A 25,195-nucleotide genomic window follows, 5' to 3' on the forward strand; every position below is an offset into this window, starting at 1 on the left:
CACTACTAGCTATGTGAAGACAGAGAAGTCGCCTGATTTCTCTGTGTCACTGAGTGCTGATCTCCAACATGAGGAGAAGGGGACAGTCCTGAAGGCGAAACAAGGCATGAAACAAGAGGTTTTGAACCATGCAGCATTAATAAAACACAATTTTATAAGGTGATAATTAAATAGTTTCTGTGATTCAAAGAATAAATGCCATATAGAAATGGGAATTTCTCTGACCTCCCCTATTTCATCCAGGAGAAAACTACCTAGCCAGAAAACTTTGGCCAAATCTCCCTTAAGAGTTCTAAAGCCACTGTCCTCCAGGTCACCAAGTAATTAGCCTTCCCAGGCATTTCCAGTCCCAAGAAATGGCTGTAGAGTGAGGCTCACCAGCCTTCCGGTAGATGTAGGCAGCCTCTTCACGGAGTAGAAGCCAGCAGGTCTGGCTCCGTAGGCTGTGCGTGCAGCTCTGTATATCAGGGTAGAACACACACCTCACAGCTCCAAGCTGTATCTGCAGGGTGGTGACAAGGCAGGCCTGGTGACGGGAACATTCTAGAGAAGAGAGAGGGAGAAAGACCTTGACTCAGAGCTATTACCTCATTCATGCAACCATGTATTGCAAGGTCCATGCGTATATCCAACCATCTATGTACCCATCTATCCATGTACCTTAGTATGCATGCATTTAATAATCTATCCTACTGATTCACCCATAAAGTCATCCATTATCCACCCATCCTCTTATCCAATCATACATCAATTTACATGTATGTCCATCCTTCTGTCTTCCTATCTACTTATCTATCCATTATAGAAAAACTCATTCATAAATTTTGTACCAGGAAAAAAAAAAAAGAAAGAAAAAAAATTGTACCAGGGCTGAGAATAAAACAGTGGTTGTAGAAACAACCCCCCCCCATCAAGATATTTTACATAAAATGGCCAGTTTTTTTTGTTTGTTTGTTTGTTTGTTTGTTTAATTGTCTCATAAATGTGCTCTTCTCATCCACTTGCTTAAACACAGTTCCATAGCTCCCCAAGGGGTTCATACTCAACACAATTATGTCACATCTGATGTTTTCCTCAAATTTGTCACCTTTGTGGACTCCTCTAATGCTTTCCTAGCCTGTGACATGCTCACAATGTTGTGTCTTGTACTATGCCTTTTCCCATGCAAGTGAAAAGGCATGTGCTGTCCAATACATTTTAACCCACATAAGACATTCAGTGCAGAGAATAGCTCCAGAAATGGGGTAGCTTAGCTGGGCTGGCTGAGTTGTGTGAATTTTTATTCAAAGCCCAGTCTCTGAATGATGCTCCCGGAGCTGTGTTATACACAGCTTGCTATCTGTACATGGCAGTATAGTCTTATGATAACCATCCAGTCATGTGGAGAAGGTCATGTGAAGAACCCTCAGCATTTGTATATGTCAAACGGGTTCAGAATCTTGGGGTGCAAGTATCAACTAAACTTAGCCACTCTTAGAAAGGGAGAATCTTTGTGGAACATTGGAACTGTGTGGTGATCAAGTTTTTATCTGAATATAACCAATGCCTAGAAACTCTAAAGAAATGTACATTGGTGATAATTGTGCCAATCAGAATACTCTTCAAATTGCTTTAAAAGGATCTCTTAGAATTTAGTGTTTACCCATAGATCTTGGCTTAGTCCCAATCCTTGTACCTCCTTTTTTTCTCACCCTCACAATAATCCCACTCCTGTCTGATGATCTTTTTCTGTACTGGATCAATGCTGGCTGGCTATTGCAAGCTGACTCTAGATTGCCCAGTGAGGAGTGAGGAAATGCTCCTGTCTTCCCTTCTCTGTTAGCAGTATCCTGTTAGGCACTCTCAGGGCATCTTGGAATCTGCTGTCTGTCTTTGGCTGGTGTCCAGGATAGCACTTGGTTGAGGCCCTACCATACCCTCTCTAGGGGATTCCCTTACCTTGCAAGCAGAAGTCTTGGGCCACAGTGAAGTTACTGGTGGCTGAAGTGCTGATTTGGGCAACATCAAAGTGCTTGATGGATGGATCTATAATCACTGAAGAGACAGGAAGGGTCTGCCAGGAGACCAGAGAAGCTATGAGACAAAATGGGAACAATGGTATGTGGTTATCACGAGGTACAGAATGAAGACAGTGGAAGACTGCCCCAGAAGCTCCTCCAGTGGCCTCTGTGAGTTTTTGTGAGTTTTCCGTTGTATGACCCTATACCTTTGTCTTTTCTATTATGTGACACTATACCTTTGTATCTCCATTCTATAACTACTTAAGTTTTTCTGTGGGACAAGTTGTGGGCTCAAGTGTAGGAGTTCAAAGGTTGAAAATTAGATAAGCAAGTAAAGACAAAAGAGGAGGACAAAGTGGAGACAAAAAGGAAACAGTGACATAGTGACACAATGGAGTCAGAGTAGCACAAAGACAGCCATGACAATGGTGTGCCAGGCACTTTGTGGACATTCCACCTATTCATCTTAATGAGCCCATTTCTCTCTTGTAGGGGCACCATGATATATTACCTAGGCCCTTACGCAAGTGAAGCACTCATGTCTGCTTAGCATCTGGTGTCCTAACTAAGTCATTCTTGACCATTGACCTTCTGTCTAAAGGAACTGGATCCTTCCCCAGGGACAGCTTATATCCAGAAGCTAAAGCATGCAGACAGACTTGGTGTTTTCCCTGACCTCAAAAAGAGCTGACCTAGCTGTTGCTGCCATAGCGATGGGCTGGGCCATTGTTTGATGTTGTGCCATGAGAATCTTCTTCCCAGTCCTGAGAAGTCCTTCTCCTTCTCTCTGTGGTTCTGACCTATAAGTATTCCATGTGCAAACATGGCCAATAGCACTCTGTGTTAAGGCTGACCTTTTGCATGTGTCCATCTCACAGTCTGATTCCCGGAAGAAACAGTCATGACATGTTTTTAAGCAGAGAAAATGAGGCTCAGGGTTATTGACATGGCTTGCCAGTGTGTAGGGACTCTTTCTTCACAGCTATGGAGCCTATGTCTGACCATGGCTGTCTCCTGATGCTTCCAATTTCTGCACATGGTACAGAAGCAGGGACAAGGAGCTAGCAGCCAGACAGAAGGCTTGCATGTGGACTGATACGTCTGTTGGAGTCTGTCTCATTGGCACCAAAGCTGTGAGTAAAGGTAGACCATACTAGAACAATGATGTGTCTGACAAGTGGGATGAGGGCGCCTCTCTGAGGAAGGAGTGTACCTATAGTTCAGTGTCCAGAAATAACTTTTAAAAGGCCAGAACTGTCCCACACTGGTCTGGGCTGAGTGAGTATCCAAGGTTCCTGACTCTAGAAAAGCCTAGCCCAGCAAAGACAACACTGAAGGTTAGTAGAGAGAATTGTTCCCTTCTACCACATGTCATTCTTTGCTTTAGAAGAGCACAACAGTTTATTGCTTTTATAAATACTTGTGAATATAGACCTTGGGTTAGCAGAGCTCCCTGACAGACTTATGTACAACTACTTTATCAGATTTAATCTCCTAGCATCCCAAGTGTGACAAGGATTAGGGTTTTATGCTTTCTTACAAATGTGGCATAAAGGTGAATGAATTCATCAAGAACAACAAGCTGGAAAGCGGCCAGGTCATATGAGAATAAGGCTTCCGAGATCACTGTCCCAATGTCCTTTTCCAGACCACTGTTCTGAGGTGTGTGAGGGTCTTTGCTTTGTTAGCACAGTACTACAGGCTATAAGGGGAGCCTGTAATTTCTATCTCCAACCTGTCTTTAACCAGTGCTGGTGGGTGAGATGTCACTAAAGTTAGCATGGTAAACAAAGTCATGAGACACTCTCACCCCCCCAAGTGCTCTGCTACCCCTCTGTAATAGAATTCACCAGACAGAGCACTTTAAATAGCAACAGTGGTTTCTCCCAGCTCTGTGCACTTAAAGTTTGGGATCTAGGAACCAATGAGGCTAGGAGTTTTGGTCTCTTTCATGAATGGCTGATTTCTTTCATATCCTTAAATGGCAGAGAAAAGAATAAGCAAGCTCTCTTCCAGTCTCTCCTGAAAAGGCAACAATGGCACCAGGAGGGCTCCACTCTCTAATCCAGTTATCTCTCATGTCCTGCCAATAGCATCCTCAAGACAGAGGAGTTAGGACCTGGGTCCTTTTGTGCTCGGCCATAGTCAGCAGCCTCTTCTGGGCTCTCATTTTCTTCAGCTTGCTCTGCACGCTGTTATTTTCACAGACAACTCAAATAGTATCTTTGTGATGTGGTAACTCTTAGATGTTCTTAGTTGGTGGGAAGCTGAAATTTCAGCGTAGCGTGATCATGGGTTTCAGACCATAGTGGACAATTATGTTCCAAAGATGGAAACCTTGACCATACTCCATGTTTAGGCTTCTGTCTCTGTAATTAAAGAGTAAATTTCACCCCCAAGTGAGAGCAAAATCTTGTGCTATGCCCCAAGGTCTGAAGCCAAGTCGCTGCCAATACTCCTACTTGTACCTTTCCAAGCCTACATGATGTCTCCTGAGTGAGTCTTTGAGGTCAAAAGAGGCCAGCATCTGGGGGCCATGGACCTTCTGTAGTCATTCTGAAAACACAACTTTTGAGGACACAGAAGCATGTTGAAGCAGGAAGGCTGGGGATCCTGGTGGTTTTCATGTCAATTCACTATCAACCAGGAACTCACCACATCCTTGCGCTATCACTTGTTCAAGAATATAAGAGCTCAATAATGCATCACTTTCTGAGCCCATTGGCATCAACACTATCTCAACTAATCAGATGGCATTGCTAGCTTTGGGGGAACTTTATCTCCAAATGCAGGAACCAAGGTCTACCATAGGTGACTTCCTCTCCAGGCAAATGAGGATGTGGCGCCATTTGGAGACTGTCCAGTGGGGAGAGATTCTCCTGAACACTAGATGATGCCTGTTGTTTCCTCTATTTAGTTCTGTTTTTTAAAAGCACACATATGATTATTATGATGCCAGAGACATTTATGACAAAATAGACTCTCCAACAAAGTTGTAATATGTATAATATATTATATATAAACACTGTGCATCAGCCACTACTGTGGTAGGTACCTCTTCTCTGTCAAGCATCTATTTGAATGTTGGATTTATTCTCACAGAACTCAATCTTAGAGCATTTTATTTTACATTTTACCATCTGTTTGTAGCAGTCTTTGTACATTATTTTGATCCCAAAAACAAAATTTAGTTATTTATTCTGGATTAAATTTGAAAACTCCATGTCAAGTTTCAGGGGTGCTCCTTTTGGTGACTGTGTGTAAGGATCTTAAAATTCTACATTCATTTCTTTTTTAAAAATTTTTATATTAATTACAGATTATTTACTTTGTATCCCAGCTGTAGCCCCCTCCCTCATTCCTTCCTAATCCTACCCTCCCTCTCTCATCTCCTCCCTGCCCCTCTCTAAGTCCACTGATAGGAGAGGTTCTCCTCCTCTTCCATCTGACCCTAGTTTATCAGGTCTCATCAGGCCTGGCTGCAATGTCCTCCTTTGTGGCCTAGCAAGGCTTCTCCTCCCTCCAGGGGTGGGGGAGGTCAAAGAGCCTCCCCCACTTCAGAGATAGTTCCTGTTCCCCTTACTAGGGAAACCCACTCAGATACTGAGCTGCCATGGGCTACATTTGAGCAGGGGTTCTAGGTTATATCCATGCATGGTCCTTAGTTTGAATGTTATGATGATTAATACATGATGTTGTTAAATGCAGAATGTTTTTTGCTCTATTTTTAAAATGGCCACTGTCGGGGTAAAAGAAGAATGTCTTATGTTCTTGTTCTATCTCACCACAGGCCAGAAGACAGTGGGGCTGAATGATCTTTATAGCCTGCCTGGAAAATGTCCCTCACAGACTCAAGGTGGGCCTCCTTGTTATAAGTCTTGGCTGGCTCTGGTCATTCTCACACAGTGGCCTCTGGTTGCTACAAAATCTAAATCTAATCACAGAACTCTACACCAGGTATCCTCCAGGAAGCAGCAATCTGTGGCTGGCAAGGAGGGACCCTGAGATTTTTCAGCTGCATGACCTTCTCCAAAGCCTATGGTCTGGGTCTGGGCATCCATACTTGCCTGTTCCACACAAATCACAGAAACAGGAACAAAATGAAAGCTAACAGAATTTACGTACTTCATATCAATCCTTCTTACAGCATGAGGGGCTGAGGTCTGGGAAGAAAAGACACTGGCATCTAAAGGTTATAGAGGTTCCAATCCAGGTCACAGGACAGAGTTTGGCAGAGCAAGCATAGGATTGCACTCTTCTGGCTCTGCCACGCTGTGGTCTGGAGCCTCCTCCATGGGATGGAGACAAACAGACTAGCCCTCAGCACAAACCTCAGTAGCCTCAGTCTGACTCTAACCCTATTCACACTTAGGGCTCCAGCCTGCCACTGCCACACCATGAAGACGGGCATGCCCAAAGACAAAGAGCTTTTAGCTGGAAAGCCTGTATTTGCATCTAGGCTATTACACAGCAGTATGTCCCGCTAAAATCCTTGAAACCCTTGAAGAGAGGGGAGAGTAGGGTCTAGAAAGGAGGATAGAGCAAGCTGAGTCTGCCTGAGTTACTCCAGGACAGTGGGCCTGAAAGGTCTGCCAACCTGGCCCTGGCAACCCAGGTAGGTGAGGCACTCCCATGCCTTTCTGAAGTCTTGTTTGACTATTCCTTGGCAATTACAGCCATGTACGTTGATGAATCCTCTTACAGTAGAACGCATCTGTATGATGTGGAGGAAGGAAGTTCTAGAGAGCTACTCTGCAGTGTGGTGAGCTTCAAATCACTAAGAACAAGAATTTCTTTTCATTGTCATCATCATCATCATCATCATCATCACTCTCAGTATTATTTTTTCTTGAGAAAGGTTCTTACTATGTAGTCTCGGCTGACCTAGAAATTCTAGCTCTTTCTTCCTCAGCTTCCCAGGTGCTTGGATTAAAGGCATGTACCACCATGCCTGGCATAGAGAATAAATTTCAAATATTCTCCTCAAAAACTCTTATAACAGAATGTGATCATGAATATGCTAATCGGGTTGATTTACTCATTCCTCACGTCTTTTCTTTCTAATGTTGACTACGTTTTTTAAAAAGCTAGACTAGAATACATTTGAAGATGTTCATTTTGAACAGCTAGAGGACCATTTTAAACTACTCTAGCTTTCTCATTACAGGTCAACTCCAGGAAAAAAGGTTACATTCCAGAGCTTGGAGAATTTCCAAGTTGTAAAGTTCTTACAAAAGAAGGGCCTAGTACTACAGTGCTGTGTCAACAAAGTAAAGGGTGGGCTACCTTGGCCAGCCAGGAGATCTGAGCTGTTTTTTTTTCCCTCTAAGCCTTACCTTCCTCATGTGAAAACTGGAAAAACTATCTTTCAGTGTGCTAGGTGCTCTTCCCAGAAATTACAAGACTTTTTTTTTTTCAATTAAGAATTAATAGCTGTAGAGTAATAGAGCACATGTGTTATCTGAGGTGCTTAGAGTATGTGGAGTCCTTACTAGTGCTCTTGTGGTAAGTAATAGAGGGTCCTTTGGCTCCTCAACCTTTCTCTGAGTTTTCATCCCAACAGTAGAGAAGCTGTCAGGGAGGCTGGGGTGTGTGCCCTACACTCCTCTGGCTGCCTGAGACAAACAGCAAAGGCTTTGGTAATTTTGCACTTTTTAGTGGCTTTGGTAATTTTGTACTTCTTAGTATTCTGATCTCCCACTGGAACCCAGGCTGGTCTCACCCTACCCCCACTCTTCTTTCTAGAGGTCAGAACCACAGGAAAGTATCACCACACCAGCTTAGCAGCCAAACCAAGGCTGCCTGGCAGCCAAAATCTTCTAGGCCACATGATCTGTCCTCTGTGGAACAGAACAGGTAATGCTGGCTTTGAAGCATTTCTGAGCCCTGGGGTCTCCACAGGGAAGGAAGCGTTCAGTGCCGAGCATTTCAACCTGGCACGTAGTGGCAGCAGCTGCTGTTGAGAGTCTCAGACCCTTGGCTTTCAGATGTGGCCTGTAAATGAGAACCACGTCACAGACCTGCTGTGTGAGCTTCCCACCTTGTATTATTCATGGAAAACCAGATGTTCTTCTGAAAAGGAAAATGGGAAGAAGGCAGCTTCTCACTGTGAGTGTGGTCACCAAGAGCTACAACTGTGACCAGAGAGATCTGCTTCCTTAGTGTGTCTCCACAGGAAAATGTCTTCCATTGGCTGCAGACACTCCTGGTGTGGGGATACTCCATTACCATTGATACATTACCCCTAGCCATAACCACTTCCCTTCATTCTCCAGACATTAATAAACAATCAACTGTCAGTCTTCCTGCAGGCTCATTCCACTCTTGTCCATTTCACTGCCCTTTCATACTGACACCATACACTTTTCATAAGGATAGATTTCTCCATTGGAAAACCACCATCTTAACTCATGATGACTTTACTTGGGGTCTGCATTTCAAGTGAGCCCCACTTTAGTACTTTATTAGAGAAGGTCCATGATTAAAATGTCAAAACTGAACAGGAAACTAATAAACATAACTGACAAAAGAAAACTAGAGATTTAGATTCAAGAGTTCACCTCTGTCAGTCTGTTCCAGAAATGCAATCAAAGTAAATCTCTTCTAACTCTGGGACAAGCCAGCTGGTGTGGGCTCATAGCTCAGCCATATAACCCATTAGATCCCCAGATTCCTCATTTGAAAAATGAATCATGTTATCATCTATCTTCCAAGTGATAATCAAAAGATTTGCAAATGTTTGGTGCTTCCTTTTTTCCCCATAACAAAAAGTTTACAAGAATGAGACTCTTACATATACACGATGGACACCCACACATGCTCACTTGTCTGAATCAGAATCAAACAGTGGTAAGCCAAAAACTAAAGGCAGAACCAAACCTTGCCTCTGATCCACATCAAAGTAGTAATTCCTTCTGAGTAAGAGGACCCTAGGGAAGAGGCTGAAACCTTACTCAGAAGGGCAAACAGGATAGACATCAGAACTAGGAGAAGACAGGGAATAGGACAGGAGCCTTCCACAGAGGACCTCTGGGAGATTCTACCCAGGAGATACTGAGATTTATAGCCAAACTTTGGGTAGAGTACAGAAAACCTTATGGAAGAAGAAGGCGATAGAAAGACCTGGAGGGGACAGGAACTGCACAAGGAGACCAACAGAGCCAAAAAGCCTCGGCCATGGGGGCCTGCAGGAATCCATGCTCCAACCAATGACCATGCATGGAGAGAACCTAGACCCACTTCTCAGTTTCCAGGTGGGCTCCCTCATAAGGGGAGAAGGCAATGTCTCTGGCATGAACTCAGTTGCCTGCTCTTTGATCACCTCCCCTTGGGGGGTGCAGCCTTGCCAGACCACAGAGTGGGATGACACAGCCAACCCTGAGGAGACTTGATAGGTCAGATAGAAGGTGAGGAGGTCCTACCCTATCAAGGGACTAGGGAAGGGGCATAGGGGAGGAAGTGGTAGGTGGTTGGGACTGGGAGGAGATGGAGGGGGCGGCTACAATTAGGATAAAAAGTGAATAAATTGTAATAAATAAATAAACTATAAAAATAAAAAATCAACTAGGATAAAAAGTAAATAAATTGTAATAAATAAATAAACTATAAAAATAAAAAATCATAAACATTAAAAAAAACAAAGTAGCAATTCCAAACTCTGCATTCCAATAGGGGCAATAGAGGAACTCTCAGCACAGATGGGCTGTGCTCTGCTTTTAAATCTGACTCAGTGAAGGCACATTTAAAACTGCCACAACATCAGCCCTGCCTTGGAAGCATCTTCGCAGAGCTGTGCTCTGCATGGAGGGAGACACTCCGTACTCCATTGCATTCACTGTCTTTTCTTGTGGGGTATGCCAAGTCTTGATAAGACAAAAGTTGAACACAAACAGAACAAGCATTATACACATTGTTCTGCCTTGATCTGCACATCTGCAGCTCTACTTGACACTTGCACCCCAAGCACTGTTTTGATACAATAATATTTAAGGATAATGAGTATGTGATATGAAAAAAAAAACACTTTAGTTACAATTAGGAATAAGTATTTGAGGGCAATTAGGCAGTGTGAGCCAAGTGTTAAAACATCACTTTTTCTGGCATAAAATTCCTATTTTGGAGAATCAGCTTAGTAAACAGCTTGGCCTTCTGAAGGGGCTCTGGGTATTCATTGATTCTGGCATTTTTACAACGATGAAGATACATAAAAACCAAATATGCCAAACCAGTGAAGCATTAGCAGACTCAGAACAACCCCCATTGTCAACACAATGCTATCTTCAGCTGTTTGTCCATCACTAAGTGTGACTGTCAGGAAAGCTGGGATGTGAGAAAAAAGAGTAACAACAAAGAGCAGGTATCTTAGACATCTCAGGCATCATGTACTAGGACAGGAATCTACAGGGATTGATGGCATGTATAGCACCTGGGACCATGTATGTGCTTCTCATGCCCGTACAAGGAGAAGTGGAGGAAGGGACAGCTCAGAAGGCTTAACTTACATTGGACAGCCCCCTTCACCTCACCCCTGAGCACAGAGTTTCCCCAGCCCCCTCACTCTTGTGTTCCCTACTACCTTTCAGCCATCTGAAGCATGTTGCAGAGGAACGTAAGGATGAGCTGCCTCATCTGAGATGAACTCCTGGGTGTAGGGCTGTAGCTTCAATGTCTAGTGTACCCTCTGTACAGTAGCTGCAAGCTCCAGCCAACTTGCCCAAATAAGCAACCGCCTTTCTGCTTTGAGACCACAACACCACTCTCCTGGCCTTGCCTGGGGCTGTATGAGTCTGGTGAGTATCTGGACAGGACAAAAACACCAGGTGTAAGCCCCACCTGGTCCTGTGAGTTGTTATGTGTGCACTCCTGTCATTTATTTCTGTGAAAAAGGCACATTGCTGGTATCCATGTTACCTGAAATGTGTTGGATCCATGAAATTTAGAATTCATGAATATAACTGCCTTGCCATATCTTAGAAAGACAATTATATTGCACAAAAGCAAATGAAAAGAGTAGGAAATGGGGAGAGATGCTATTTCTCCCAAGAATCATCAGGTAGACAATGAACTTACCTTTTTCCTCTGCAAGGGACTCCAGGGCAGCAGAAGGACAGAAGCTGGGAATGTCACTCCATACAGCTAGAAAGAAGGAAAGGCAGTGTTTTAGCTACGGAGACAACAGCAGAGGTCCAGGGCAGCGGTGGAGACCAGAGATCTGTGCAGGTCAGCGTGAGCCAGAGGTGGAGCTCCACAATGACTTCTCTCAGGACCCCGGGCCAGGAAGGCTCCCTCCCAATCCATGCTTCAGTTACCACCACACAGGGTAAAGAGGTTTCAGTACACCTCAGTACTGCCTTTCAGCTTCCACCCAGGAGCGGCATGTATTGTTCACTCATGTGTCATCGGGCACACCACAAGTGCCTGCCACTATAACCCCTGAACCTGCCTCAGTTTCTACATTTGTACTCTGGAGATGACACTACCTGCTACCAAGGTTACTGTCGGGAGTACACGAGGCAAACTGATGTGTAATGTGTGCCACAGAAACAAGGCACAAGAGATCAGTAAGAGGCAATGATACATAGCGAGTTGCATGAGTGGGGATACTTGGATTTTGGGGAAAGATAGACCTGGCTTTGAACATAATATATCACAGAGAAGAAGTGCAGTGGGATAGGTCATCTACTTTTGATGCTTGCTCTTGGTGTTCTTATAGTGAAGATGACATATGAAGTCAATGAGAAACCACATACCCTGTAGGTAACACAGAAATGCTAACTAGCCTCTTCTATCCCTCTCCCTTCACTAAAAAAATCCAAATTCTTCTTCCAGTGAACAAAACCTGACCATGCCCATAACTCCTCTCCCTTACTGGGAGCTGTGGGAATCCATGATTAGTTGTTAAGAGCTCTAGAACTAGTGGTTCCAGAAGTAGATCAGTGTAGCCTTCTCCAGCATAGTATGATCTTGAGCAAACCCCTTACAGGTCCTGTGCTGAGAGTCAACAGTTCTCTTGCTCAGTATTGTGAGCTGTTATTGCAGCTTGGGAAACACAGTGAGCAGTCAACAAATTCGGGCATTATACACTCAGCATATTGCCCTCCTCACAATGGCACACTCATGTCATTATCTCTTGTCCCCCAGGTCAAGTCTGTTTCTATGTTGGTTCCAAAAATCCAGGACATCTCCTCCAATATTTTCACCTCCTATCTTCTTCTCTTTGATCACGTATGCAAAACACTATGCTGTGACTCAAATGCTCCCCCCCCCCAAAAAAAAAAAAAAAAAAACTCTTGCGGAAATTCATTTGCATCTATGACAGTCAATAGGTGGAACTTTTGAGTGGTGGTAGGTTCCGTGGGCTCCCACCTTCATGAACAGACAAACGGCATGGTGGGGATGAGGGGTTGGGGAGGTATGTGTGGCCTCTGGATCTGATCCTGTGAGCAATTCTGTTTTGAAAGCTACTGCCACCACTGTGTTGTCATCTTCTCACTTTGCTTCTTACCATGCATTGCCTCTACCCTGGTATACTGCAAGAGGATCCTCTCCAGATGCCAGCACCTTGGCATTAATTGGCCTTCCTACCTCTAGAACTGTTAGAGGCATTTACTTCTTAGTCACCCTGTCTGTGGTATTCTGTGGTAACCACATAGCACCAAAAGCCCCCTTCTCTCAAGGCTCCAGAACCTTCATTTGTAACTTTTTTTACTCCTTGGTTCCACTTGCCTGGAGGTACTTCCCACCATCATATATATATATAAATTGCCAAATTTTAGCTGACATTAAAGCCACCCCAGGGCTTGGTAACAACAGATAATACTGTGCTGAGCCCCATCTCCCAAGTGTCTGACTCTAGGGAGCAGGGTGGCCCAATAAGTTTCCCTTTGAGCCTACATACTGAAAGCACCACACTGAATGCCTACAACTGCTAACAATTCCCCACACTCCTCTGGACCAGCTTTGCATCCAGACTCCAGTCACATCCTGCCAAACATCTTCCATTCCTGGAAGAAGCTAAGAATAGGGTACCTAAGAGTACAGTCGTTAGGGAACAGTCCGGCAATCTGCCAAGGGTGTTCACACAAATGCGTACTCCTGTAATCTGGGCATCCTGCTCTAGAAATCCAAGCTGAAATCCACAGAAAACTCCATGTATATTTGTGTGGCTCTAACGGAAAGTGAGAGACAACAGAAGCATTTGAACAGAGGACAGGCGACCAAGACAAAGTTCCCAGCACTCAGGTGTACACACTGCTTCCCAGATCAGCCTGCAGCAGCAATCTAGTAGAATGGGATCAGTCTGACGACTGACCTCAGGGGACACAGCATTTATGTACTGGCATACAGTAAGATCAAGACTTCATCCTAGTTCCTGGCACAGAGCTCCTCGGCTGCTGGGTTTGGTAAGCTCCCAGTTTGGTGAGCACATGGCCAGTGGCGGGGGGCCAGGACGGGGAGGAAGGGAGCCCACCCCTCCTACTTTCCACCTTGTCCTCCACACCTCTTCCATATCCCTAGAATTTAGTTGTAAGGCTTTGTATTTTGTTTGCTTGTGGAGAATGAAACTTAGGGCCTCACACATGCCAGAGCAGCACTCTACTTCTGAGCTACACCCTAGCCTAGTTCCAGTTGAATCTTTCCTGGTAAAATATGAATAGAAGCTAATGCTTTCTCTGTGTTCCTTGAGCTATTTTGGCAAACTATTGAACACCAGGAGGGGAAAATGAAAAGTCTCAACTTACAGTCAGTTGCCTGGAAGGACAGGTCCTCTGGCCTTGGAGTTAACAGGTAGCAAGGGAAGCATGTGGGATTGTACCCTTTGTGCAGGTTCTGAGTTCTGACTTAAACTTCAGGTATTTAGTGTCAGAACTAATAGAATCACTGGGCACATATATTATGTCTTGAGAATTGGAGTCTTTGTTACAGAGGGGACTACACATTTTGTGTCAAAAGTGCTGGCATGGGGGGAAGCTTCCATTCAAATTTTGGATGAGTGAGAAACAGAATAAACCTTACCTCACTGGCTTATGAGAAGATAGAAAACACCATGGTGAAGGGACACTAGCTGCTAGCCAATTGTAGGAGCACATTGTACTTGTGAAAGTGTTGGTATGATGGAAGTGAGGATGAAGGATACAGTTACTGCTCTGTGAATTTGGCACCATCCTGTGTGGGTCCCAAGGAAAACTAGGAGAGATTGTCATTCCCTTTCTAATGTCTCTTTCGTGTCTGTAACTTCAACAGGTCTTGAGGGCCCTTGCCTAGCAGAAGAAAGGGTCCAGAGCTGTGACTGTCATTTCAAGAAGATACATTTGAGTCTGTGAGCAAAGTCAAGGGCTGCCCCACTGAAGCCCACGTAGTGCACATACAAACAGGAAAGGCGACCTTCCCTGTCTTCATCAAGATGCAGGGGGGACCAGGGTCTGTTCCCACCTATGCAGGAAGGCCTGGTCTTATGATACTGTGGACCTGAGTAGCCCCTGTGCCCTGCATACCCTCCTGATCCTCTAGACACTAAGAATGTATCCTTTCTGGGTGCTGCTGCTGCGGAGGACTACAGACAACTCATTTTCACTCACAAAGTTGGCCAGGGCTTCTGCATTTCTGTACTAAGACACATCAAACTTTGCATGAACGTGAGGACAGCTGCATCAGGAAGCCCATTGCCACAGGATCTGTGGGGACCCATTTGGATGCTTCTGTGTTCTTAGTGTGTGTCTTTCTGTCCCTGGACATGGAAGGACCCAGCTATGTTTCATCCTTTGTGAGCACAGAGAGGATGAAGAGAGGACTGTAATGGCTCATGTGCAGCCCTCTCTGAGGCTGTGAGAGGTGGAGGAGGGAATATACTTCCCTTGTCTCTACTCTCTGCTCCTCTGCCCTCTACCCTTCATCTCAGACTCCCTTTTTCCTGAAGTCTCTTTGGCATAACCTGTCCTGGAGCAGTTCTTCTTCCCTTTTATACTCTCTACTTCTTCATTCAGCGGACTCACCACAGCAACACCTGTGACACTGTGACATTGCTGTGATTTGCCTCTCTGGTCGGAGAACGTATAACCTCCATGGGGGACAGGAAAGAAATCCTCCTCCCAGAGAGTACACTGATGCCATATGCATGCTCAGAATTGTGTCTGCAGACAGCCATTTTGCTTCATGATTACAGCAGGGCCAGTCTCTTACAGCGTCTCTCTATCAGAGTTTTTCGATGAATGTGTCTTGTGCAAGGACTGACTAAGAGAAATCAGTTAGGATCAAACCTATACTTGAGGGCTAAGGCCTGGTGTGTGGTACTTTCCCCAGTCCTGTACAGGTCCTTCTCTGCTATGATATGTGATTGGTTGATACAAACACAAGGACTGGAAAGACATGGCTTTTTCTTTTCTTATTTGACCATACTTTCTGCAGTCAGACTTCCTCTAGTCTGTGCCTGCTGGGTTGCAGTTATTCACACATGCTTACTCTGGCCTCTCTGGGCTATACCTATAAAAACAAGCAACGCTGTTCTTCTCCTATTCCTCAACGACCAGGACAGCACACCAGTACATTTTTGTAGGGTCCAGCCCTATGGTGGAAATCCCAGCAACAAGCATTTGTAGTTCTCTTTAAGACTGAGAGATTCTGAAGGCCAGGAAACCAGGATCATTCACACTCTGCCACGTGACATAGCAACTTAGAGGTAAAAATGAACTGGGTTTCAGGTTTGTCCTCTATCTACTATGTGCCCTTGAGCCTCCCTGACCTTCTTGCCCCCTCCCGACAGGGGGATAAGGATTTAACAAGATAGTGCTTGCAGAGTGCTGGCCTCCAGCATGAGAGCCTCACCGACAGAGGCTAAGCTGTCACAGCAGAAGCTGCAGGGCACTCTTGACACGTGGCAGTATTTGCTGTTGAGTGACAGCCCTGATATGACTTTTCATTCTCTGCCATGTGGCTTCTGATCAGGACTCCTGAGTCCCTATCCTGAGCCACACAGTATGTGTTGGAAGACACTGGCACTCCAGGCTGTCAGATGAAAAGGACCAAAGCAGCTGGAACCTGTTGGAACCAGGAGTACCTTGGGTTCTTGTCCTCGCCAGCCTGTCAAGATGTTGAAACAGCTTGGCCTGACTTCCATCACATTCTGAGCAAATGAATTACTGCTTAAGATTCTTTCTGTCCAACTCTTCCATCGTCAAATGAAAATGGAAAGTGGCATTTTCCAGATGCTGGCGGGGTAAAAAGGTGACAGGATAGGCAAGGAGGCCCTAAGGTGAATAGCTCTGAAGCAGCTTAAGACTTGCAACTGTCCACATGGGTCTTGTAGATCCAATGTGTTTGGCAAGGGTGCCCCTCTCCTCCCTGGCCTTTAAGGAAAATTCCATGAAATATAAGTTCACTGAGGCAATTTCATTATACAAATCTTGTCTTTTTTTTTTTTTTAAACAGTTCTAGCTTTTGAGAGGAAAGTTCAGCAGAACAACTTCAAATCATGATGTGGTATGCAGAAGATAGCCAATAACAGGAAGATAGCCTTCCAGCCTGGAAATAATCATGTTCATACCAATTGCCACAAAGCTAAAAACGTATAAGTGCATGAGCATGGCCAAGGGAAGTTCTGCTCTAGAAACCAAACTGTACTCTTTAGTTCCAACATGGTTTAGACTAGAAAGACCACTACAGGAGCAGCTTTTCTCTTATCATGTAAGCCTTTTTCAGTTGATGAATTAGTTGCTTATAAGTTACTAGAATTGGTACCAATCAGGCAAAGTATCTGGAGACTTTAATAACTAGATGCCTCCAAGGGCTTATCCAAAAGGAACAGGGGAAGCTGGGGGTAATCAGACCTGGGATTTAAAGTTGGGTGCTTGTTAATAGCCATGTGACTGGTCCAGTGTTATCCACTGTTGGCCTCATTTGTATCATGAAAATGGAGGAAGTGATGCCCACTCCACTGAGCTCCTATGAGGTGAAATGGCATGGCTCATGTAGAGCTGGTATCTTTCTGATACACAGTAGGTATGGGAAAGATGCCAGTTTTCTCTTATTGGCTAAACCAGGTAGAGAAATGCCGGGCTACAGTATGAAGAATGTGGGGAGACCAAGGTTCCATTTCTCGAAATCTTCAGTTACACCAACCATTATGTAACTCTAGTTTCAAGGGAAGGATCAAGAATGGTAAGTTCTGACCAGATTCCCTCAAAAATAAAAATGAGAAAGGAACCATCTGTAGGGAAGGTTGGTGACACTGATCCTCTGTTCAGCTTCTCTGTCACTTCCTAAGACAGTATTTTCATCTCTGAGACATTGCCATGAGTTTGTTCCTGAGATAAAACCAAATGGCTAGTCTTTTCTCATTTCCATGAACTTGTCTGCACTATAGACACCTGGAACCTAGATAGATGAGACCCATGAACCTCAGTTGCTTGTCCTACAGACAGAAGCTAAGGAGAGGTATGGCTCTTACAGAGACCGTCCTGTTCTGATGAAGGGAAGATGCTAACATGGCATGTGAGTGTAGTTGCATCTAAGCACACACAAAAATGTCCACTCTTTGCTTCATTGATTTTGGATGTTCTCTTAAAATACACCCAGAAATGAGTCTTAGAGCACTTAGTGCTTACTCATTGTAAGCACTTGCTTTCGTGACCCATGCAGGGCCCAGGCTACTCATTTCTGAAATCCTAAGGCTGCCTCCTTTTCATGACATTACCATGTATTACATCACCCTGACATGGAATAACAATAGACACAGTGAGGAGACCAAGGGATTGTGGCAGGGTGGACAACTGTTGACATTGCTGTCTGTCCAGCAACAAGACCTCAGCCTTCTTTCTTCCAGTACTTTTGTGTTTGCTGAGACTGCCACTCAGGCCACCCCTTTCTCCCTCCAGCAGTGGGGGTCCTCATAGGCCATGCTGGGCAACCTTGAATGTAAAGCTTCTATAGGAAACCATGAGCAGCCTCTCTAAAGCTACCAGAAGTGGCAGACTGAAGAAGCTGGCTGCATACCCTGTCTAATTATACCAGTGAAACCTGGTCTTGTTCCATATTTCCTGAGAGCTCTAATGTGTCATCTTTCCTCCATGCTAACAAGCAGTCCCCAAGGCATTTCTTTTCTTCTTAAATTAAACGGAATCAATTGGTACCCAGTGAATTCTGACTAATCTTTCTGATCCAAAGACATCATTCTAATGAAGGAATGGGGCACAGTCAACATGAGACACAGCTGTCAGAGCAGGCTACTCACCAGGTTTCTGGTACCACCCAAAGGGATAGGTGTGAACTTCAATATCCTCAGAGCCACAGTCCAAAATGCGCCAGGTTGCTCCACTCTCCTCGCTGCACGTTTGAATGCCCATGCTGTTCAGGGTCAGGCAGGTCACCTCTCCTCCTGGTGGAGAACCCAGGAATCCATGAAAGTGAGGTAGTTAGAAATATGAGCTGAGTGGGAGGGATTCTAAAGCCATTGCTCAACAGATGTGTGAACTTCTGTACTGTATTCCAGGTAGGGGCTTGTCCATTTTTACAAACCTAGATCTTCTATTTGTAAGCTATAGTCAATGAGTCCGGGAATGAAGTGGCTGCTCCTAGCAGAATACCTGCCAATCTGTGGGCATCATTTCACTGGGTCTGGGGCGGAAGGAAATGTGTGTTTCTATTTACAGAAGAGGATGCTAAAGCCTGGCAAGATTATAAGCGAACTCTCCAGAATCACACCATCAGTAAGCAACAGAGTGAGTGTTCATATAGATCATGTGATGAATCTAAAGTTCAGACAACCATACTGCCTGGACAGAGCTCTGAAAGTACAGCAGAAGACATCTAAGTGAAGTATGGAAACAAGGAGGGAGAATTGCTGGAATCAGATAGACATGTGTGTATGTGAGGTAGACAGATCATAGACCAGAACCTTTACCTGCAAATTTCATACTGATGAGCCACTTGCTTCTCTCAGCCTCTGTTTCCTTACTATACATGAGGTTAACTCATCCTCCCTGTCATGCAGAGATGCTGAGGACCATAAATGTGTGTGTTTCTAGACTGAGGTGTATGCCAGGGGGTTGCGGGCTGTCACCTTTATTACTCTTACCTTGCTGCTGGGAGACATTTAGAAAACCAAAGCCAGTGCAGCATGGGTCTCTGTCACAGAGTCGCTCACACTCAAAGAACCTGGAGTCAGGAGAGAAGACATATCTGAAGCTTCCCGTGGACCACCAGGTCCTACTGTGCAGAATGAATGGAATCACTCAAACTTAAGGGGTCAGATTTCTTTGTCAGCTCATAAAATGTGGGTGCTTTGGCCAACATTGACATTCTAGCTTTCTAAAGACAAAAGTTTCACTCTTTTCTTGGGAACACTGTCTTTAGGTCTTTCATTAATTTACTCACTCGTTCAAGCCCTTTCCAGGATCATCTTTGTTCATTCGCCTAGTGTAGCTGCAAAACCCCACCTGCAGCTTCATAGTAGGATGACTTTAGCACCTTATACCAGCGCTCTGGAGCCCAGTTCTAAGATTCCCCTACCTTGACCCTATGTCTTAATTTAATTAATCATTCCTGACTCCCGAAAGCATGCTTAACCTCTTGTTTTGTTTTTTGTTTTGTTTTGGTTTTTTGTTTTGTTTTTCTGGTCTGAGGATCCTGCTTCATTTGTGCTGTTCTTTCTTGATTTCAAGGCACATCCCAGTGTTGAACCGGGTATCTGCTTGGTGGCTTTTCCAGTGCAGGCTACAACTCTGCTCGGAAGTTGTTAAGTCATCTTTCTGGCTTTCTCTGCCCTAGACCCCTGCTCAGCTATCCACCTGCTTACCCATTGCTTCTTTTCCTTTTTAAAGCCCACAGTTGCGCTCTATCCTGGATTATAGGTTTTCCTAGCTTATAACAAGGTCTTTCCCGGCAGTTCCTGTCCCAGTACCAGAATTATGGTGACATCCAACAAAGAGTTATCTTGTTTCTATCTCCTCCCCCAGCCTGGTAACATTTAGCTTCTATCCCCTTCTGTAGTAAGGTGATGTCCAGCTGGTTCCCGACAAAGCAGTCTGTGTCATCTTTTCAGCTCCATTCTCAGAAATAGCTCTTAATTGCCAGCATCGTGATGCAATTCCATAGCTCAACAGCAATTCACAGATTAACAGTTCATGGCTCAGTAACTACTAAAATACAAAAGACTCACTGGGGGTTTTACTTAAAATTCTGACTCTTGAGTCTCGTCCCAGGAGGTCTGGGGCAGGCCAAAGAATGTGGTTAGGCAAAAGTATGTCTGGGGATTTTAAAGAGTGGGTTCATAGAGTGTGCTGAGAGGAACCTCATCTTCAGTCATAAAAACTAGCAAAAAAAGCCAATGAAGCAATAACAGTATAGATTGGAGAGGTAATACGTAAACATCCCTATAAGCTAAGGTTCTGTTAAAAACTCTGCTTGCTCTCCAGACTCTGAACACAGCACTGGGAGACTCCAAGGAACAAGTTTATGACCATCTTGATCATTTTTATTAACTGACAAGACTGCTCAGGACATCTGGGCTCCCTTAGCTGACTGCATACTAGGTGCTGAATGTTGTAATTAATGTCATTTGCCTTTATCACAGATTCCTGGTCTGACTATCTCCCATATCCTTAGCGTTGCATTGTATCATTGTTATGCTTCTGCCTTTAAAGGCTGAGACCCAACCTTTTAGTGGAAGCCAAGGAGTCTTAATAATAAGTGTAGAGGTAGAACTTGGCCACCTACCCATTGGAAATGGGTTTTCCAGACATGGGGATTTTGTCTCTGATGAAAATCCCTGTGAGCTTTTGGAATGGCAGGCGCCTATAAAAGTTCTTCACTCGATCGTTCAATACAACTGCACAGAGAGAAAAGAAATAAAATTTATTTTACTCTTGCAAAAATGGGGATAATGAGTAGAACCCAAACTGAACTTCCAGGAACACGTCAGATTAATCTCATATAATTGTTCCCCAAATATCACTAGAGTAAGATTCAGGAGACTATTTTGATTGTTTTTTTTGAGGTAGGATTTTGTGTAGCTTAAGTTAGCCTTGAATTCCATATGTAGTCAAGGAGGTCTTTGAATTTCTTATCCTTCTGCCTCTGACACTTGAGTTCTAGGATTACAGATATGAATCACCATTAGGTGTTTGGAATGGAACCCAGAGCTTTATGCATGGAACTCTTATAAAGGCATGGGCCCACAGGGAAACGAGATCAGAGAGAGATGGAACATACAATCTCAGAATCTAGGAAGCCTATAGGGGAAAAAAACCTTGATTCCAGAGACTAGAAAGGAAGCTTCTGCTCCCCTGTGAGAAGCAACAAGGAGTGTATTTGCCTCTGGTTTCAGAGGATCTGAGCATCTCTAGAGGAAAGGGTAGACTAAGTGCTCTTTCCACAAGGACAAAGATGGAAGGTTTAATTTTAGAATAACCAGAAGAGGCAGTCCCTAAGGGTCCCTGGATAGTAGATACACAAATCCCACAGTGAATTTGAGAACATGATCAAAGATTCCTAAAGACCTGATATTCCTCCACATTGCTAGCGTGTGTGCTCAGGTCAAGCGCTTGAGATTCCTCTGACAAAGGGCCTGTGAGTACTAACATGAGGAATCCCACCAGGAGTGACTGGACCAGATTATACTAAAGAGAAAACCACAGTCAAGAACTTCCACAAAATAGTAACAGCTGTTCCACAGCCTTGTGGCCTCTGATGTTTAAGGGGAAATTGAGGGTCTCCATACATGAGAAGGGCTTTGGCAAAGAAGACATGTAGAAGAATTTTATTTAAAACATGGCTACTCTGGCAAGAGATCACATCCAAAGAACTTCTAGGTCTGTGTGATCTGGCGGGAATACAGACACACCTTTAATCCCAGGAGACAGAGGTAAGCAGATCTCTGAGTTCAAGACCAGCCTGGTATAGAGCAAGTTTCAGATAAAGAAAAACTTAGGTCTAGGTGGTGGTACATACCTTTAATCTCAACAACGAAGGTAAAGTTTGTTTGTAGAAGGAAGCACCCATGTTTGAAAGTGATGTTTATTTGAGTGGCAGAAAAAAGTAACAGATCAGAGAAGATTTGATGGAATAAGATATGCCTAACTCTTATAAGGAGAGGAAACAGAAGCTACTTAAAGGGCAATGTGAAGAGGGAGGATGGGTAGTTTTACTGGGACAGTAACAGAGAGACGAACTGCAGAAAGAGAACTCAGGTGAAAACCAAATGAGCCACAGAATGAGAAAGAGCCAGAAGTTTAGAAAAGATTACTGGAATTAGTTTGAGGTCAAGCAGAGCAATTCAGGGGCCAAGTGAAAAGCCAAACTGAGTAAGTTAGCTGGGAGAAGAGTGTGAGCCAGAACAGCTGAGTTAAATCAGAAGAGCTCAGAAAAAACAAGAAAGGGTAAGCAGTGATTTTCAGAGGCTGAAAACATTCTAGGCCTACGTTAGATTGTACAAAAGCTATAAGCTTCCAGGACCAGGCCTAGGTTAGTAGACAGAGGCAGTAAGCCTCCAAGACAACAATTACAACAGAAGAGTAAAAGTTCCTTTTACAAAGATGGAAGAAGAAATTACTGGGAGAACATGGTTAAAAAATAATATCACCATAATGATGACAAAATGATATAATCACTGCCTTTGAAGAGAAACAACAACTGTGGTGGTGTAAAAGCTACTGTTTCTGAGATCTCTGTGCCACACAGTTGCATGATATCCTGGTGCAAGTCCATAAGTGGTGAATGCCTGAGGTGAGACCCAGAGCAGAGCAGATAACTACAGTGCCAGCCTGATGCCCTTTTCAATGCTTCACATGGAACCATGAGTAACCTTACTTTTATCTATTTGTCTATCATATATCTACCTGTATAAGTATATATTATATTTATTAGCATAAATAATATATAAAAATATGTATATACTATTTTTGAGATTATAATGTAATTACATAATTACATCACTTTCCTTTCCCTTTCCTCCTTCCAATCTCTCTTTACTCTCTTTAAAATGTTTGCTCTCTTTAAAAAAATTTATGGTATCCTTTTTTTTCAATATTTGATGTGTGTGTGTGTGAAGAATATTATTTTTAAAGAGAAAAAGAAGTGAATCTCACCATTTCTGACCCCACAGAATGGTGGCCCATCAGCTACCTAGATTATGAAGATCACAGTGCTTACCTTTTCTCCGGAAGAGGGACGTTGGTTGGTGGGGCAGAATCTGACTGCAGTTCTTGGCATTGGATTCCATGACATTGTCACAGACCTGGGCTTCTGGGTAGAGGAAGCAGGTGAAATACAGAGGTGAGGTCTTCATTATGTCTGCAAGTTGACAGAAAACAGGCTCCTGGGCACACCCTAGAGGGAAGAGGGCAGTTGGTGTTTAGTTCATGAAAGGCCTTGGGTGGAAGAATCATCTGGGGACTGTTTCAGGGCAGAGGCCACTGCATTAGTTTCCACTGCTGTGATGAGCACCATAACCACAACCAGGGGAGAGAGGCGTTATTTCACCTTACAGCTTACTGTCTATCAGGAAGGAAACTCAAGGCAGGAGCCTTCAGGCGGGAGCTGATGCAGAGGTCATGGAGAAACGCTGCTTACTGGTTTACTCTCCATGCTTTATTCAGCCTCCTTTTTTTGTGTGTGCAATATAAGACCACCAGCCCAGGGATGGGACTTCCCACAATGGTATGTGTTCTTCCACAACAATAATTATTTAAGAAAATGCCTCATAGACTTGCCTACCAGCCAATCTGATGGAGGAATTATTTTTTTGAAGTTTTTTTTATTAATTACACTTTATTCATTTTGTATCCTCCCCAAAAGCCCCTCCCTCCTCCCCTCCTGATCCCACCCTTCCTCCCCTTTCTGCATGCATGCCCCTCCCCAAGTCCACTGATAGGGGAGGTCCTCCTCTCCTTCTTTCTGATCTTAGTCTATCAGTTCTCATCAGAAGTGGCTGCATTGTCATCTTCTGTGGCCTGGTAAGGCTGCTCCCCCCTCAGGGGGAGGTGATCAAAGAGCAGGCCAATCAGATTACGTCAGAGGCAGTCCCTCTTCCCATTACTATGTAACCCATTTGGACACTGAACTGCCATGGGCTACATCTGTGCAGGGGTTCTAGGTTATCTCCATGAATAGTCCTTGGTTGGAGTATGAGTCTCTGGCAAGTTCCCTGTGTTCAAATTTTCTTGTTCTGTTGCTCTCTTTGTGGAGTTCCTGTCCTCTCCAGCTCTTGCTATTTCCCACTTCTTACATAAAATTCCATTCATTCTGCCCAACAGTTGGCCATCAGGCTCAGCATCTGCTTTGATAGTCTGCAGGGCAGAGGCTTTCAGAGGCCCTCTGTGGCAGGTTCCTAGATTGTTTCCTGTTTTCTTCTTCTTCTGATGTCCATCCTCTTTGCCTTTCAGGATGGGGATTGAGCATTTTAGTTAGGGTCCTCTCTTTTGCTTAGTTTGTTTAGATGTACAGATTTTAGCGGGTTTATCCTATGTTGTATGTTTATATGAGTGAGTATATACCATGAGTGTCTTTTTGCTTCTGAGACAACTCACTCAGAATGATCCTTTCCAGGTCCCACCATTTACCTACAAATTTCATGATTTCCTTATTTTTCATTGCTGAGTAATACTCCATTGTATAGATGTACCACAACTTCTGCATCCATTCTTCAGTTGAGGGGCATCTGGGCTGTTTCCAGCTTCTGGCTATTACAAATAAAGCTGCTACAAACATGGTTGAGCAAATATCCTTTTTGTGTACTTGAGCCTCTTTTGGATATATGCCTAGGAGTGGTATGGCTGGACCTTGAGGAAGCGCTATTCCTAGTTGTCTGAGAAAGCGCCAGACTGATTTCCAGAGTGGTTATACAAGTCTACATTCCCACCAGCAGTGGAGAAGGGTTCCCCTTTCTCCACAACCTCTCCAGCATGTGTTGTCCCTTGAGTTTTTGATCTTGGCCATTCTGATGGGTGTAAGGTAAAATCTCAGGGTTGTTGAGGTTCCTTCTTCCCAGCTGACCCTAGCTTATTTCTAGTTGTCAAAATACTAGTGCACCCATAAGTAGTCATGAAGGCCTAAAAAAAAAAAAAAACACTTGGGATATATGGAGTGGGGAAGCAGGTAAAAATATTGCTTGAGACTAGGTAGAACCAAAGTGAGATGAGAAGCCAGACACACACTCAGCCATAAAAGAGACAACATGATAACAGCTCAGTGTCATTATCCATGTC

The 25,195-nt window shown here is 44.1% G+C and overlaps 1 protein-coding gene across 2 annotated transcripts in view; it reads right to left on the bottom strand.

Moving 5' to 3' along the window:
- Tg (thyroglobulin) overlaps positions 1 to 25,195 on the bottom strand; it is a 185,109-nt gene that overhangs the window by 96,866 nt on the left and 63,048 nt on the right. Inside the window, exons 31-38 of one of the 2 annotated variants that reach the window (XM_055626696.1) lie at positions 23,142 to 23,318; positions 20,709 to 20,820; positions 19,069 to 19,148; positions 18,226 to 18,369; positions 11,070 to 11,135; positions 6,311 to 6,313; positions 1,939 to 2,073; positions 379 to 543 (exon numbers count right to left, since the gene is read on the bottom strand). In XM_055626696.1, the coding sequence (XP_055482671.1) occupies positions 379 to 543; positions 1,939 to 2,073; positions 6,311 to 6,313; positions 11,070 to 11,135; positions 18,226 to 18,369; positions 19,069 to 19,148; positions 20,709 to 20,820; positions 23,142 to 23,318 (882 nt within the window). The remainder of the gene's footprint in view (positions 1 to 378; positions 544 to 1,938; positions 2,074 to 6,310; positions 6,314 to 11,069; positions 11,136 to 18,225; positions 18,370 to 19,068; positions 19,149 to 20,708; positions 20,821 to 23,141; positions 23,319 to 25,195) is intronic. The other variant, XM_055626695.1, reaches the window with a different exon arrangement.

This window comes from Psammomys obesus, unplaced genomic scaffold, assembly GCF_907164565.1.
Source record: "Psammomys obesus unplaced genomic scaffold, mPsaObe1.curated_primary_1811, whole genome shotgun sequence".
Taxonomy (NCBI): Eukaryota; Metazoa; Chordata; class Mammalia; order Rodentia; family Muridae; genus Psammomys; species Psammomys obesus.